Source organism: Hylobates moloch, unplaced genomic scaffold (assembly GCF_009828535.3).
Source record: "Hylobates moloch isolate HMO894 unplaced genomic scaffold, HMol_V3 SCAFFOLD_8, whole genome shotgun sequence".
NCBI lineage: Eukaryota > Metazoa > Chordata > Mammalia > Primates > Hylobatidae > Hylobates > Hylobates moloch.
In genome coordinates this window covers 26,250,762-26,265,535 of record NW_026652283.1, presented here as the reverse complement: position 1 = coordinate 26,265,535, position 14,774 = coordinate 26,250,762, and the positions used below count along the sequence as shown (strand labels likewise).

Genomic DNA, 14,774 nt, shown 5'->3' with positions numbered 1-14,774 from the left:
CTGACGGACAGGGAATTGTGATACCTACAGGTATATAAAGCCATGGTATTCTAGAGCCAAGAAGGACTTTAGAGATAATCTAACTCAAGTCCCTCATTGGACAGACAATGTTACTAATTTTCATAAAATGGATAAAAATGTAACAAAGCTACACTAACTAGAATTTGTACTGTTTTGAATGACTCAGAAATTGCTTTGGTATCTCGTAGTGCCACAGTCATCATTCGTAATAACAAAGAAAGGTTAAATTTAACCTAACGTTGTCAGATGTTATGCACATTACATTTCCAAATATAATTTTAAAAATGTATTTCATTCGGGCTATTTTCTATCATGTACAATCTACTTTGTTAGAAATTATGGTCCATACAATACTCAGAACAAACCTCTTCTGTTATGAAAAAAGATTTGGACAAATTCATGCATTTTTCCAAAAACAGAATTAGCCTATTTTTCTAAAAGGTGGAGGGCTCAATCCCTGGTATAAATTTTTTACTAATTTTTCCAAAGATACCGAACCATTTTTCTCTTCTCTCAAAAGGGCAGAAGAGTTTCTAAGTCCCTTACTTTATCTAATTTCAGTTCTGAGGGCAACGATCCTGGGACATAGGGATGGTTCTTTTTAACTCCTTTGGCATAAATTCCCTTGCATTGCAATTGAGACAAGTCTATTCTTGTGATGAGAATTTACAGTCTAGTAATCTTAAACACCAAATAAAGTACAGAATTCTCCTTTTCCAGCTGCTGAAGAGGAAGTTAACGGATTCCCAGTCACGGTAAAGAGTCTTGGAGAATTCCCTGTGGTTCTGGGCCTGGCTGGATTCTGCTGCTCTTTCTTTGATGCTAAAACTACACATTGACTATCATTGGTTTCTTTTACAGATTTTGGAGGACTTTAACAAAATGAGATGACAAATGTGAAATATATCTTCTTACCTCTATCAACAATTTCAACCCCTTCTCCTTTCATCTTGCAAACCAATTTTTCTTGTAGCCTTTTCACTTCAGATTCCTTTTCTTCTAGTTGTTCTTTTAAAGATGCCAGTTCATCCTACAAGTTACAAATTCATTTAAAAATAGTAGATCATAACTAAAAGAGAACATTCAAAGAGCATATTCGCTCTTTAAATCAATAATCAGGTTTTATGAATGAAACAAATCTACTAGAATTTAGATGCAAGCATCAGAAATCAGACAAGGGCAATGAAAAGCAAAAAGCAAGACTATTAGTAGAAGTCCTGTTTATAACAGTTATGGTATAATTATTTCAAGTTTCTTTGTAATCAAATTAAAAAGAGATCTTTTAAAGAGTAATTAGGGATGGGATAGCCCTAAGGTTTAAATCTTTACATTAAATTAAAAATATAACCAAGTTAATCAAGGAAGATAATCAAATTAGATACTTAGTGTCATAAAAGCAAAATAAAATGCAAATTGGAAAAGACTAGCTTGACATTTATTCGGCATTTCAAGTTGGCCCTCATGCTTCCTTGACAAGCACAGAGTTTCATTCATGGGTAAGATAGCAAGTCATGAACAACTTTAGCCAAATCAGGGAACTAAATAATTCACCCTCATCACTAAGATAAAAGGACAGAATCTCCTACAACAATGGGAAAAAATAAACTTAGAAAACAGATAGTTAAGCCCTCTTTTAATTTTTAACTATACAACTGTATATAAGATTTCGAGTCCATCCTTCTATGTACTCATGTTTAAACTTTCAGTTTCCTTTCAGTAAAGAATTAGCTTTAGCAAACAAATTTTGCTGGCTGTATTTAACACAGAAAACACAGCTATGCAATGCTAAGAAGTACAGCTTTATATTCAATATCACATTTTACTTTCAGAATCTCTAAAGATATATTTATTACATTTAGTACTATGAGAAGATGTAGTTCTCCAATGAAGCAAGGCAGCTGGCCCTATAGTTTTGACTTCTGGTAGGAGCAGAGTGGACAAGTACAAAAAATCTTCAGTAGCACTGGCAGGAAGTGTGAACCTGTTCTCACCGTGCTGCTTCTCAGCAGTCATTTCTATTCACAGCCATGATAATGTCAACTGCTGTACATTTACCATTAAGAAAGTCCCTAAAGAGGAAAGTGACCTCTACTGTGGATACGAAACGGAATTCTTTCACAGGTGAATGTTTACAATTATTTTACTAGGCTTGGGTCTCAGATAGTCTAAGAGAGTTTAATTTATAAATTCTTTCATTTTACCTGTTTATTATTTTTCACCAAATATTTCATGTATTCCTGAAAACAACATCAGGGATCCCATTGTTCCTTCAATCAGCTTGAGGTGATTTTTAATCAACAGGTGACACACACACAGAATGAATGCACATGCCACTAAAAACATCATCACAGCAAAACAACACAAGCCAGAAAGCAACAGGCCATGGACCCCATCACCCAACGTCTACTACACCTTCAGTGACTCCCATTTTTGTTCCATCCGCTGCTTTTCATACTGCATCTGACCCACCTTGATTTTCATGCTAGAAAGTTTGGCCATTAAAGACTGGTAGAGAGACAGAGGAGTGAAAGAAAACTACAGATAGAAAAAGACAAGCTAAATAACCAAGAAAACAGTATCAGTTTATAAAGGAGGTTAGATACAACTCAGAGAAAGGGCAGGTTATGTTCTGTCGGATGAGTTAAGCCTTGTTTTTAAATTCAGATCAGTGGTGTTTAAATTCAAGAAGGTTTCCAGCTTGGGGGGAAACTTCCTTTACTTTTAAAATACCTTCTTTATCATATATTAAGTAGAAAACATCTTATTTATATTATTGGGCATAAATGAATAGTGGAGCCATTTGTTTGAAAATGTTAACCTGTGAGAAAAACTTACTTTGGTTGATTTAAGCTTTTTTTCATACTGAAGTCTCTCACTGTCCATTTCACTAACTTTTAACCTCAAATCATTGATCTCCTGAATCAGCCCCTGTCCAAGAAGAAACAAGAAAGTGCATTAGGAAAGTGGTAACACAGTTACCTATACCTATAAAACAGCAGCTTAGAAATCTTAAGAAATCTTAACCAGCTCCTAGGGTTAAAGTTTTATGAATCAGATGAGACAAATGGAAATAAATGTACCTCCTTAAGAACGAAAGCATCTTTCCATTTAAAACATTCCTTTAAATCCCCAACGTCTCTGCCTTAAAGTGATGGGCTTATGAAAATAAAAGGTGAGTTTTGATTAAGAAAGGTAGCTTAATATCTATTATTTGTCAGATATTTCTATCCTAAAAATGACTGTATGCTATTTCATAGAGTGCTATTTCTATTCTATTTCATAGAGTGCTATTTCATATTTTAAATATACCATTCTTTAGTAAAGCCACTTACCTTTTGAACCTTCTCAATGATAAATGGCCATTTAAAAAAATTTGTAATTTCTTCCTTTGTCCACAAAAATATGGATTGCTCGTCAACCCAATATGGGAGAATGGAATGAAAATTAAATCCTTTAAGCCATAAATCCTTAAGATTCATGAAACAGCCAGGGAAATGTTTTATTTTTATTAAGTGAATAACAGGAACATGAGAATAGTCAAATCAGTTTTAATTTTGAGGACTATTTTAATTGTTCTCATATATAACATCACAAAGTTTCTCAACTATTCTCTAATTTTGGGGTATGTGCATACATTTTAGCAATAGTGTTGAATTTTTATTAGGAGATTATCGGGAATTGAGTTTACTGTAAGTTTAATGACAACTCTCAACTGGAAAGTGGTTGAGGGCCCTGCAGTTCACCTAATTTTGTAATTAGAAAATGAAAGAGAAACCAATCCCAATGTTTACATGACACAACACGATTTTGTATCTTTTCTACTGCCACTTTTTATTTTATTTAGTGTCACTTTTTAGAGAACCAATTTGCTCATAAAACTTGTCCAAGTATTCTGAGAAATAATGGTGTATTTGTGTCCAGAGTCCAGAGAGTAGGAAAGGAAATTAGAATGTTAAGCAATATTAACTCCTCCAAAAGAGACACTCAAATACCCTGCGTGGGAGATGATTTATTTTTACTACAAGTCACAAAGATCCCTACAATGGTTACTATATTTTTGCTTCTCTCTCCTTTTTTTTTTTTTTTTAAGAGGGAGTCTCGCTCTGTCACCCAGGCTGGAGTGCAGTGCCGCGATCTCAGCTCACAGCAACCTCCGCCTCCAGGGTTCAAGTGATTCTCTTGCATCGGCCTCCCCAGTAGATGGGATTACAGGCACCCACCACCATGCCCAGATAATTTTTGCATTTTTAGTAGAGACGGGGGTTTTACCATGTTGACCTGGCTGGTCTTGAACTCCTGACCTCAAGTGATCAGCCTTCCTTGGACCCCCTAAGTGTTGGGATTGCGGGTGTGAGCCACTGTGCCCAGCCAGCTTCTCTCTTTTTACAAAGACATGCATGTATTCCTGCATCACAAATTCATAGACTACAGGACAAAATTATCCACGAATGCCACAAATTACAAGTAGAACGATGCTATAAGAAATAAAACTTTGTAAATAGAAATTATTTTAAGCTTCCAAGTGTAATGATTCAAGTTCACAAAGGCTAAGAGAAGGGACGCTACAATAAAATACAGTTCCCAGTAAACCCTTAGGCTTTTAAATTGTGGTCTCTTATAAAATGGGGCAAAACATTACCTATCATAGTTATACAATTACACCTTAATAATGGCACAATATTTCAGTTAGATGATATATATTTTCTTCTTATGAATTAGGTCAAGAACTGTTTGACATTATTCAATAACATATTTGTGATTCCTCAACTAACAGGTCAGAATTCAAGTCTAAAGAAAAAAATCAGCTTTTCCCAGTTATCTAAACTAATCATCCTTGCATAATATGAGTCCTTAGTGATATTCATCAATATGATCTTTCTAAATATATATTTTCCTACTTTCTCATTGCTAAGAAATACCATTGAATTCTTATCTGCTATTGTATTTTACCGCTTCCTTTCTTCTTTGCTGGTGGAAAGAACAAACCATTGAAAAAAAATGGAATTGTAAACTGGGATAATTTATCTGTTTTAACAAAAAACTACTCAACTATATTTCATGGCAATACTTTAAATACGGTCTAAATTTCCAACCTGAAATAAATCACATCTTCCTCTGACAACACAAGCTGGAAAATCTGGAAATGGCTCCCTAATGTAAAACTTTAAAAAATAGAATACAAACTACTTCAATCAATTTCTTATCAGAAGTTCAGTCCTTTTAAAAAAGAAAATCCCTGTTCCCTTTCTCTTCCTTTTCAGAGAACTCAGGGCTCCTGCAGGAACTGTCTCTGACATGTATGCTCTTACCACAAGGGGGCACTGTTGAATGATGCTAATCATCTCCCGTTAGCAATTCCAGGGACAAGTCCTGAATCTTCCAAAGTTTAGAGACTTGTACCCTCAGTCCTTTGGAAATGCCTATACTTCTTCCCCATGCCAATATTTTCTTGGAAATTAATAGCCAAATAATCTAAAATTCTAACAGAAAGTTAAATATTATGGATTCATGAAACACCCAGGAAAATATTTTTATTAAGGGAATGATAACAAGAACATGAGAATATTCAAGTTAGTTTAATAGTGAAGATTATTTTAATTATTTTCATATGTAACATCACAAAGTTTACCACATATGCTCTAATCTCTGGGTATGTGCATACGTTTTAGAAATAACACTGAATTTTTATTAGAAGATTATCAGGGATCGAGTGTACTGGAAGTCTGATGACAAGATCACTTTATATGTGATTGAGAGTGCAAAAGTGAAACAATGAAAAAGTAGGGGAAAAGAAGTTTGATTTTAAAAAGCAGCCAAACTCAAGAGATATAAACATTACCCTGGGCTCTTACAAAAATAAGTAACACATCTACTGCAATTTAGTCCCAACATTTGGTTAACACCTCATATCCAAATTAAGTCAACAACAGGTGAATATTTCCCCTGGATGCAATGTAGAAGACTACCTCTAACCATATCTACCATAAATTCTTCCCTGCAGCAGAGCTAGCTCCACTGCCATGTTGCCCATCCGTTGACTGAGTTTTACTATTACTTTACCCTGCGACTATGGGGTTAGGACCTGACAAAAAGAGGGGAAAGAGGAAAATATCAAAGAGATTTTTAGAGAAAATACAAAACCAAGAATTTTAAATTGGGTACCTTTCTAAGTCCTATTTTAAGAGCCCCAGCTTTGATCAAATGAGAAACATAGGCGACTGACAAAGAGTTTTAAAATTAAAACATGGCTGGGCATGGTGACTCATGCCTATAATCCCAGTGCTTTGGGAGGCCAAAATGGGAGAATTGCTTGAGGCCAGGAGTTCCATACTAGCCTGGGCAACACAGTAAGATCCTATCTCAAAAAAAAAAAAATAAAGATTAAAACATGAACCAAATGAAAGATTTCCTTTTGCTATGGAGGAAGCAAGACATATACCAAGACTTTCCACTGTAATTGAATCTTTGACAGAAAATTTAATTTTGAAAATAGCAGTGGAGTAAAACTTGTTATTTCCAGATCTATAAAGAACTTTCCTGTAGTGGATAATGCATGTAATGCCTGGTACCATGCTGGCTTATAGTCAGCATGAAATACATGTTTGAAATAAAAACAGAAGGGAAAAATATGTAAACCATTTTCACTCCTTTCTCCTTGGTACCCACTTTCTAATCCAGCACGACACCTTTCCATACTCCAGCCAAGGAAACAAAATAGGAAGAAAAAAGGAGGGGAGATGGCCCTCAGAGAAAAGGAATTTCTGCAACTCTTTATACTTCATTTCAAATGTATATTTCAAATGGATATGCTCTCTCTCTCCACCAAAAATCAACAGAGAGGTTAAGAACTTGCCAAATGTCACAAAGCAAACAATCTAGAAGGCCTGAATTAACAAAACAGAACAAACAATAAAGCTTGTTAAGCCACTAAAATGGATACTTCAAGTTATAGAATGTACCCTGATTTTTGCAGAAGTACAGTGAGCCTTATTTAATTGGAATGATTCACATGTGGAATAGACCAAAAGTAGAAGGCCAAATTAAAAACCTCAAAAAAGCTCTGTCTGTGATTTTGTGAGTATAGAATGTTAGCATGTTTTCTATACAGATTCTCAAAATCCAATTACATAGTAAATAATCAGTGTGCCTAAATAATAACTACTAGTGAAACCATGTATTTAAGCCCATTATTTACAAAATTAAGAAAACCAGTATGGATGGATGGCTGCTCCAAATATCCTAAAGTCAAAAGTATTTCTAAAGGTTAATAAAAGGATTAATATTTCATATCAAAAGTCTAAAAATAAAAATTGCCATTAGCATTTAGTGATAAAAAGTAAATGTAATGAAAGATTATTCTTAAAATGAAGCAGGATAAGGCACATAGTAATTAACTGCCTTCCTTGCACACCTCCAGGGAATTTCAACTTTGCCCTAGGAATGTATGTGTGTCAGAGACAGAGACAGAGTGACAGAGAGAGAGAGAGAGACTGTATCACTCACCTCTGTGTCTCTGAACTTATCTTCATAATCCAATCTGTCCTTCTCTACAGCTGTCAGTTTCAACTTCAAGTTAGATATTTCAGCCATCAGATCCAACTTCTGAGTTTCTAAGGATGTCCTACTTAGAAGCTCCTATTAGAATTTAAGAGATACATTCAAAAAGTCTATTATAAACAGGTGCATGTGAATTTACCTCATTTATGATCGCATAAAGCAGCACCTATCAAGTACAGGATATAGTAAAGTATAATTACTGAATATACACACTTTTAAAAAATTATTCACTTGAGGCTGGGCACAGTGGCTCACGTCTATAATCCCAGCATTTTGGGAGGCCGAGGCAGGCAGATTGCTTGAGGTCAGGAGTTTGAGACCAGCCTGGACAGTATGGTAAAACCCTGTCTCTACTAAAAATACAAAAATTTGCCAGGCATAGTGGTGGGGGCCTGTAATCCCAGCTACTTGAGAGGCTGAGGCAGGAGAATTACTCGAACCCAGGAGGCGGAGATTACAGTGAGCCGAGATCACACCATTGCACTCCAGCCTGGGCAACAGGCTGAGATTCTGTCTCAAAAATAAAATAAAATAAAATAAAGAACTATTCACTTTAGTTACCCTCCTTTGAACAGAAATAAGCACATGTCAGTTTACTGAGACATATGTTGTGTAGATACACATGCATAAACCATATATATATACTTCAATCTGATGATAACATTGATGATGATGATACTATGTTTGCTATATGCCAGGCACCAGTTGTAACAAATACTATTTCAATCCTCACAAAAAACTTATCAGGTAGAAATTCTTATTATCCTTAATCAAAAGATGAGGAGACATAGTAACAGAGAGGTTAGGAACTTGCCTAATGTCATACACGGAAAAAGAAAAAATAAAAACACAGCAGGAATGGAAACCTATGAGTTTTGCTCAAGTGCATACTCCATCCATGACCTTACAGAGCCTCTCCTATATGTTAGATATTTTCTTTTCTAATTTTGTGGGTACATAGTAGGAATATACATTTATGGGGTACATGTTTTGATACAGGCATGCAATGTGTGATAATCACATCATGGAAAACGGGCTCTCCATTTTCTCAAGCATTTATCCTTTGTGTTACAAACAATCCAGTTATATTCTTACTTTCAAATGTACAATTAAATTATTATTGACTATAGTCACCCTGACATGCTACTAAATACTAGGCCTTATTCATGGAAACTATTATTTTGCACCCCTTCGCCATCCTCCACCTCTCCCTTCATCCCCCACTACCCTACCCAGAGTATGGTAACCACCCCTCTACTCTCTATCTCCATGGGTTCAATTGTTTTATTTTTAGATCCCACAAATGAGAACATGAGGTGTTTGTTTTTCTGTGCTTGGCTTATTTTACACATAATGACCTCCAGTTCCATTCATGTTCTTGCACATGACTGAATCTCATGCTTTTTTATAGCGGAATAGTACTCCATTGTGTATAAGTACCACATTTTCTTTATCCAGTCATTTGTTGATGGACATTTAAGTTGCTTCCAAATCTTGGTGGCTGTGAACAGAGCTGTAGCAAACACGAGAGCACAGATATTTCTTCGATATACTGATTTCCTTTCCTTTGGGTATATATCCAGCAGTGGCATTGCTGGATCACACGGTAGCTCTATTTTTAGTTTTTTGAGGAACCTCCAAACTGTTCTCCATAGCAGTTGTATGAATTTACATTCCCACCAACCGTGTACAAGGGTTCCCTTTTCTTCACCTCTTTGCCAGCATTTGTCACTGCCTGTCTTTTGGATAAAAGCCATTTTAGCTGGGGTGAAATAGTATCTCATTATAGTTTTGATTTGCATTTCTCTGATGATCAATGATGTTGAGCACCTTTTCATATGTCTGTTTGCCATTTGTTGAGAAATGTCTATTCAAATATTTTACCCATTTTTAAATTGGATTCTTAGATTTTTTACTATTATCTTTTTTCTTAGTTATAAACCATATGCTATGGGTGAGAGGAAACCATCTGAATGCAAAAAAAGAAAATTAAAATAAGCCACAATCCTATTGACATTTTGCTCCAGATTCTAATTACATAAACTCTATTGTGTGCACATGTTTTGAGATTCTGCTACTCTCAATTCTTTTTTTTTTTTTAATGTGCTGGTCTAAATGAATCAAGAAACTTACTGCTGCATCAGAGCAAACGCAACATAGAAATGCAGCATCTCAAATACTTCAGCAGGTAAATCCCATCTCGGATATGGCCTCTGCACGCACCTGCTGCAGCATTTCTTCTGTGGCATTCAACTTCTCTCTGTGCTCTTCAAGACAAAACTCCAAATCTCGAATCTTCTCTCCCTGAGCCTCCACCTGGTCTGTTAACACACTTACCTGTATTTAGAGCAAAATAATGCAATGAGTGAAAAAGGATTTGGGTCCCACTGCATACGTTATTTCTCTAAATGGAACAAAAAAAGGAATGATCCTACCACTCATATGGTTATAAAGAAAAAAAATCTGAGAAGTACCAAGAAGACAGTGGTCCCTCACATTTCTATTTATATGTTGCTATTTGATTTAAGGAGGCCTATACAATTTGGAGAAAATCGTGTAGATTAGGAATATACAATACTTTTTGGTTAAAGCTACTTCAGCCATTTATGAGAGACAGCATGCACAGAAGTTATCTTTTTGGGGGCAGCGTGGAGATAGTATAAGAGATGAAACAAAGTTAATGTTTGAAATAGAAATTATCAAAAATTTGATGCTTCAAGAAGAATAAGAAAAAGAACCCAGTGGGGGATGCGGGGGAGAAGTAGCATGCATGGAGGCTCATGCCTGTAATCCCAGCACTTTGGGAGGCTGAGGCAGGCATATCACTTTGAAATCAGGAGTTCAAGACCAGCCTGGCCAACACAGTGAAACCCCGTCTCTACTAAAAATACAAAATTAGCTGGCTGTGGGGCATGTGCCTGTAATCCCAGTTACTCGGGAGGCTGAGGCAGGAGAATCGCTTGAACCTGGGAGGTGGAGGTTGCAGTGAGCCAAGATTGTGCCACTGCACTCCCGTCTGGGTGACAGAGCAAGACTCCGTCCAAAACAAAAACAAAAACAAAAACAAAACCCAGGGAATTCAAATTCCATGAGCTCTTTGAAGATGACACTGATCACAGATGCGTTCAAAGCCAGGGGGCAACTCAATATACTCAAAAGTGCATGAGGAGCTGATGGGCTAGTCCTTCAACTCTAGTGCTTATAGCAGATCTTTGAGTTTTTCCTCAATAATCATCACCCAGTAAATATACTTCAATTCATTTTGCTCAATATACCAAAGAAAAATGTTTGTCAAGCATTTAAAACATGATGAAGAAGCAAACTCAAATTTAGCCCACAAGGAGGGTTCCAGTCACTGTTGTGTTTTGTCTCACACAGGGTATCATTTTTAAAATTGAAAAATTAAATATATTTACTCAGATTTCAGATTCAGAAATAGAAACGTACATATATACAGATTTTATGCTATATTCATATATCTGAATTTCTGCTATATATTAAAATATATTTAAAAATCAGATCCAGCGAAGCATGGTGCTGCACACCTGTAATCCCAGCTACTTGAGAGGCTGAGGTAGGAGGCTTGCTTGAACCTAGGAGTTCAAGGCTAGCCTGGGCAATGTAACAAGACCCTGCCTCCAAAAAAAAAAAAAAAAAATAGAACAGATCAGACAACATGATGCCTGTATTCAGACTGGCCCTGGAAGAGCTGACGATGATTGATGGCAGCTCCTTCTAAACTGGGTGTAAACACCATCATTCTGCCCCAGTCCTCACCACTCCCTATTGTGTACAGATGGCTTACCAGGCTTATTTCTATTAGCAGTCTGATTGCTGCAAGCAATCTGAATTTACCATCCCAATTTAAAAGTCTTTGTAAGTATGCTGCAAGCAAAGAACAGTATTTAAAAATCACGTGCCTGAAGAACGAGGGATTCTTTATCGTTTTCTAAACGTGCCAGCCTTTCTTGATACACATCTCCGTTCCCAGGTAGGTGTCCATTTGCCTGAAAAAGGAAGTAATATGGGTAAGGCTGATCTTCTCTAAGAATGATATATTGTAGATAAATGAAAATCACAAGTGTTCTTAGTCCAAGGGGCCTGAACTGAATCTGCACAGCTGTCACTGTCAAACAGAAAATACGAGAATGCAATTTGGTTCATTTACCACAGAAGAGGTCAGACAGGCATATTAAGCATATAGGCATGTTTTTGCCAAAGTAAACAATTTCTTATCAAGCAGAAAATAATGACCCACAAGGAACAGTGGATACTGGTATTCCTCACTGGGAGCAGACACACACCCAGGGGCAGGCAAAGCTTTGTGAGTGGGTAGGGGGCACCCCTGGCTGTTGAGGTCTGTCTCTCTTCCTCCAAAAGCTTAAACACTCAGGCCACAGTGACTTCCCCTGATAGTGCCGACTAGCCTCACTTATCTGCATTTTAACACTTTCTGTCCTGATCTTATTAACTTGTGAGTTTGCTTCTTTGTATAACGTTACCTTCTACTCCAGGGCAGAGCCTATAATTTGTTTTGTAATCTCCCCAGCATCTGGCTCAGTGCTCTGCGTATATTGATGCTTACTTACTATTTCTTCCCCTCCCTCCTGCCCCCCACACTTTTTTTAAAAAAATCATGTTTCGGTATATTTATTCGTGGTATAAATGCCAAAGGAAGTATAGATTGAGAAACAACGCATAGATTGTTTCTTCCTCAGCTATCTCACATGAAATTCACGAAAAAGACACACGAAGAGGCTCACAAAGAACAGAAAACCTAAAAACACCATTTTGAAACGTATGTAGTAGCATAAGTGGTGTCTCTCATAATCTCAGCATAACCATAAGATAATGTAATCCCAATAGAATTTCCTGATTCTTCATTCAAATACAATAGAAATAAAAGCCAGCTGAAATCCCAAAGTGTTAGATGGGGCCACCCAGGGTTCAACTGAAAAAGAAAATAATACCTTCAGATTTAGAACCAGAAAAAATACAAACTGTATAACTTTACTGCCCAGGGCACATCTGATGTGACATCTACTGTTTTTCCAGAATTAACTGATACCATTGTTCTATCTTTCCAATAAATGCAGTTTCCAGTATCAATTCTTGGAATAATAAAAGTCATGTGTTGGGAAGGGGGAAAAAAAAAAAACAGGGCTTGAATGAAAAGGAAAATTTCAGAATGTTTTTTCTAAAAACTTTAGCATACTGAATACATTTTCCAAAAGGCCACTAAGAATCAGAGGCTAATTTAGTAAGGGTGCAATGCATATTTAGAGTGGATTAAAATTTTAAAATCAGCTGCTTTGCCACATACCTCTACAATTACCACGGCATAATTCTGCTCATATTGTTAACTGAAGTGCCCAGCATTAAATTACAAGTATTATGAAGAGTGTGATGGAGTGGCCTGGACAACTTCCATTCCTGGGGACTAACATAAAAATAAATTGTGCATAACTTCTCGAGGGCAGTTTTTTGGAAAAGAGCCAGGATGAATAATGCATGTTCTCAATCTTAAGAAAGTGCCAAGACAGGCCCTGTAGAGCTTTAAATTCCTTATTTTCATTATGGACATTAACAGGCATCTGTTTTTAAAATCCCATACAAGTAACAATATTTTAGAAACAGATACATTTCAGTAAGTAGAAAAAAACTGCTGTTTAGTGAGGACAAAAAGTAAAACTGGCCAAGGGTGTTGGTGCATACCTGTAATTCCAGCACTTGGGGAGGCTGAGAATTGTGTGAGCCCAGAAGTTTGAGGCCAGCATAGGCAACATGGCAAGACCCTATCGCTTAAAATAAAATAAAAAAAGAAAAAGAAAAAGAAAAACTTAGCCAAGCTTGGTGGTGTGCGCCTGTGGTCCTAGTTACTCTGGAGACTGAGAGAGGAGGATCACGTGAGCCTGGGAGGTGGAGGCTACAGTGAGCCATGTTTGCACCACTGCACTCCAGCCTGGGCAACAAAGCAAGACTGTCTTAAGCAAAACCAAACAAAACTGATCTTCTGGTTGGAGGAAATTATAGCAAGAGGAGAGCAGTGTTTCCTCCCAAGCTACTTTGTATGATATGGAAGTGAGGTGTTCCAAAACCAGTTCTCCTAAATTAGCCCCAAATAGAAACAGATACTGAAAATTGACTCACAATGAGCATATTTATGTTTCTCAATTCTGTATTGATACTTACAAGCACTCATAATGCTCAAGGGTAGTTTAGTATATTAAAACTCACTATCGGAACATAAAGGAAAATTTAAGAGCAACCAATGCTATATATCCTTGTGTTAAGTAGGTAAAGACTGTTCTGTCCGCATGTGTTTATATTTCTGCCAATTTTGTTTCCTTTGCATTAAGAATGTTGGCAGTAAGATCCATACCCTATTGTCTCTATTGTTTCTTCAACTCCCACGTTCTACCTACCAGGTCACTCAAAACCTCCCCATATATGGCATGCTCTTTCACACACTACTTTTATTCCTTCTGCACGGACCGTCTTTTCCCACCCTTTCTTCTTCTTTCCCCATTCCTTAAGGTCCACCTCTATCAGGGGTTGGTCTGTGAAGTCTTCCTTGAATTCACTGTTTGCTATATGCCAGCGACAGTATCTAGATGAACCTTCATTACAGCAGGCATTACTCTGAATGCACTAAGGTTAGACTTGACTGCATACATGTCTCTGTCTTCTAATAGACTCTGCATTCTTTGCAAGTAGATTTGCCTTGGCATGTGACATACAGTGGGTGATAACTAAATGTCTGTTGAATGGAAGAATGACGATAGGTGTTCAATAAACACTGGTTGAATAAAAGATGACTGCAGGTTTGATTTTGATCTGCCCTTCTTGCTTCTCAGTGGGCCTTTATTTATGTGTCCTCTATAATCTGGAATGCACTCCATGGTTGACCTCTATCCAGACTGGCTCCTTTCTCCTCCTGTACTCTCTCTTCCCACTATGTTTAGGAGGTGATCTCAGAGCCTTTGTAATGGACAATAGTTAAGGCCATCTTGTGTGAGCTCCCTTAGACACTTTCTTCCTCAGTGCATAATAGTATAATATATATTACCTCTTATTTCTTTCCTTTCTTTCTTCCTGCAGGCTTGGGAGAACTGATTCTTAACTCCTTCCTGAAAGCTCATCATTCCACTTCTAGTTTGGAGCCTTGATTTCCTGTTTTGCTGGGACCTGTAATC

The 14,774-nt window shown here is 36.9% G+C and overlaps 1 protein-coding gene across 9 annotated transcripts in view; it reads right to left on the bottom strand.

Annotated features, from left to right (window-relative positions):
• The window catches only part of LOC116472806 (liprin-beta-1), a 160,724-nt gene that overhangs the window by 37,281 nt on the left and 108,669 nt on the right, over window positions 1-14,774 (bottom strand). For 6 of the 9 annotated variants that reach the window (XM_032159905.2, XM_032159899.2, XM_032159901.2 and 3 more), the window contains exons 5-10: window positions 11,499-11,585; window positions 9,802-9,915; window positions 7,525-7,656; window positions 2,857-2,949; window positions 2,434-2,526; window positions 937-1,051 (exon numbers count right to left, since the gene is read on the bottom strand). In XM_032159905.2, the coding sequence (XP_032015796.1) occupies window positions 937-1,051; window positions 2,434-2,526; window positions 2,857-2,949; window positions 7,525-7,656; window positions 9,802-9,915; window positions 11,499-11,585 (634 nt within the window). The remainder of the gene's footprint in view (window positions 1-936; window positions 1,052-2,433; window positions 2,527-2,856; window positions 2,950-7,524; window positions 7,657-9,801; window positions 9,916-11,498; window positions 11,586-14,774) is intronic. The other 3 variants (XM_032159906.2, XM_032159910.2, XM_032159908.2) reach the window with 1 other exon arrangement.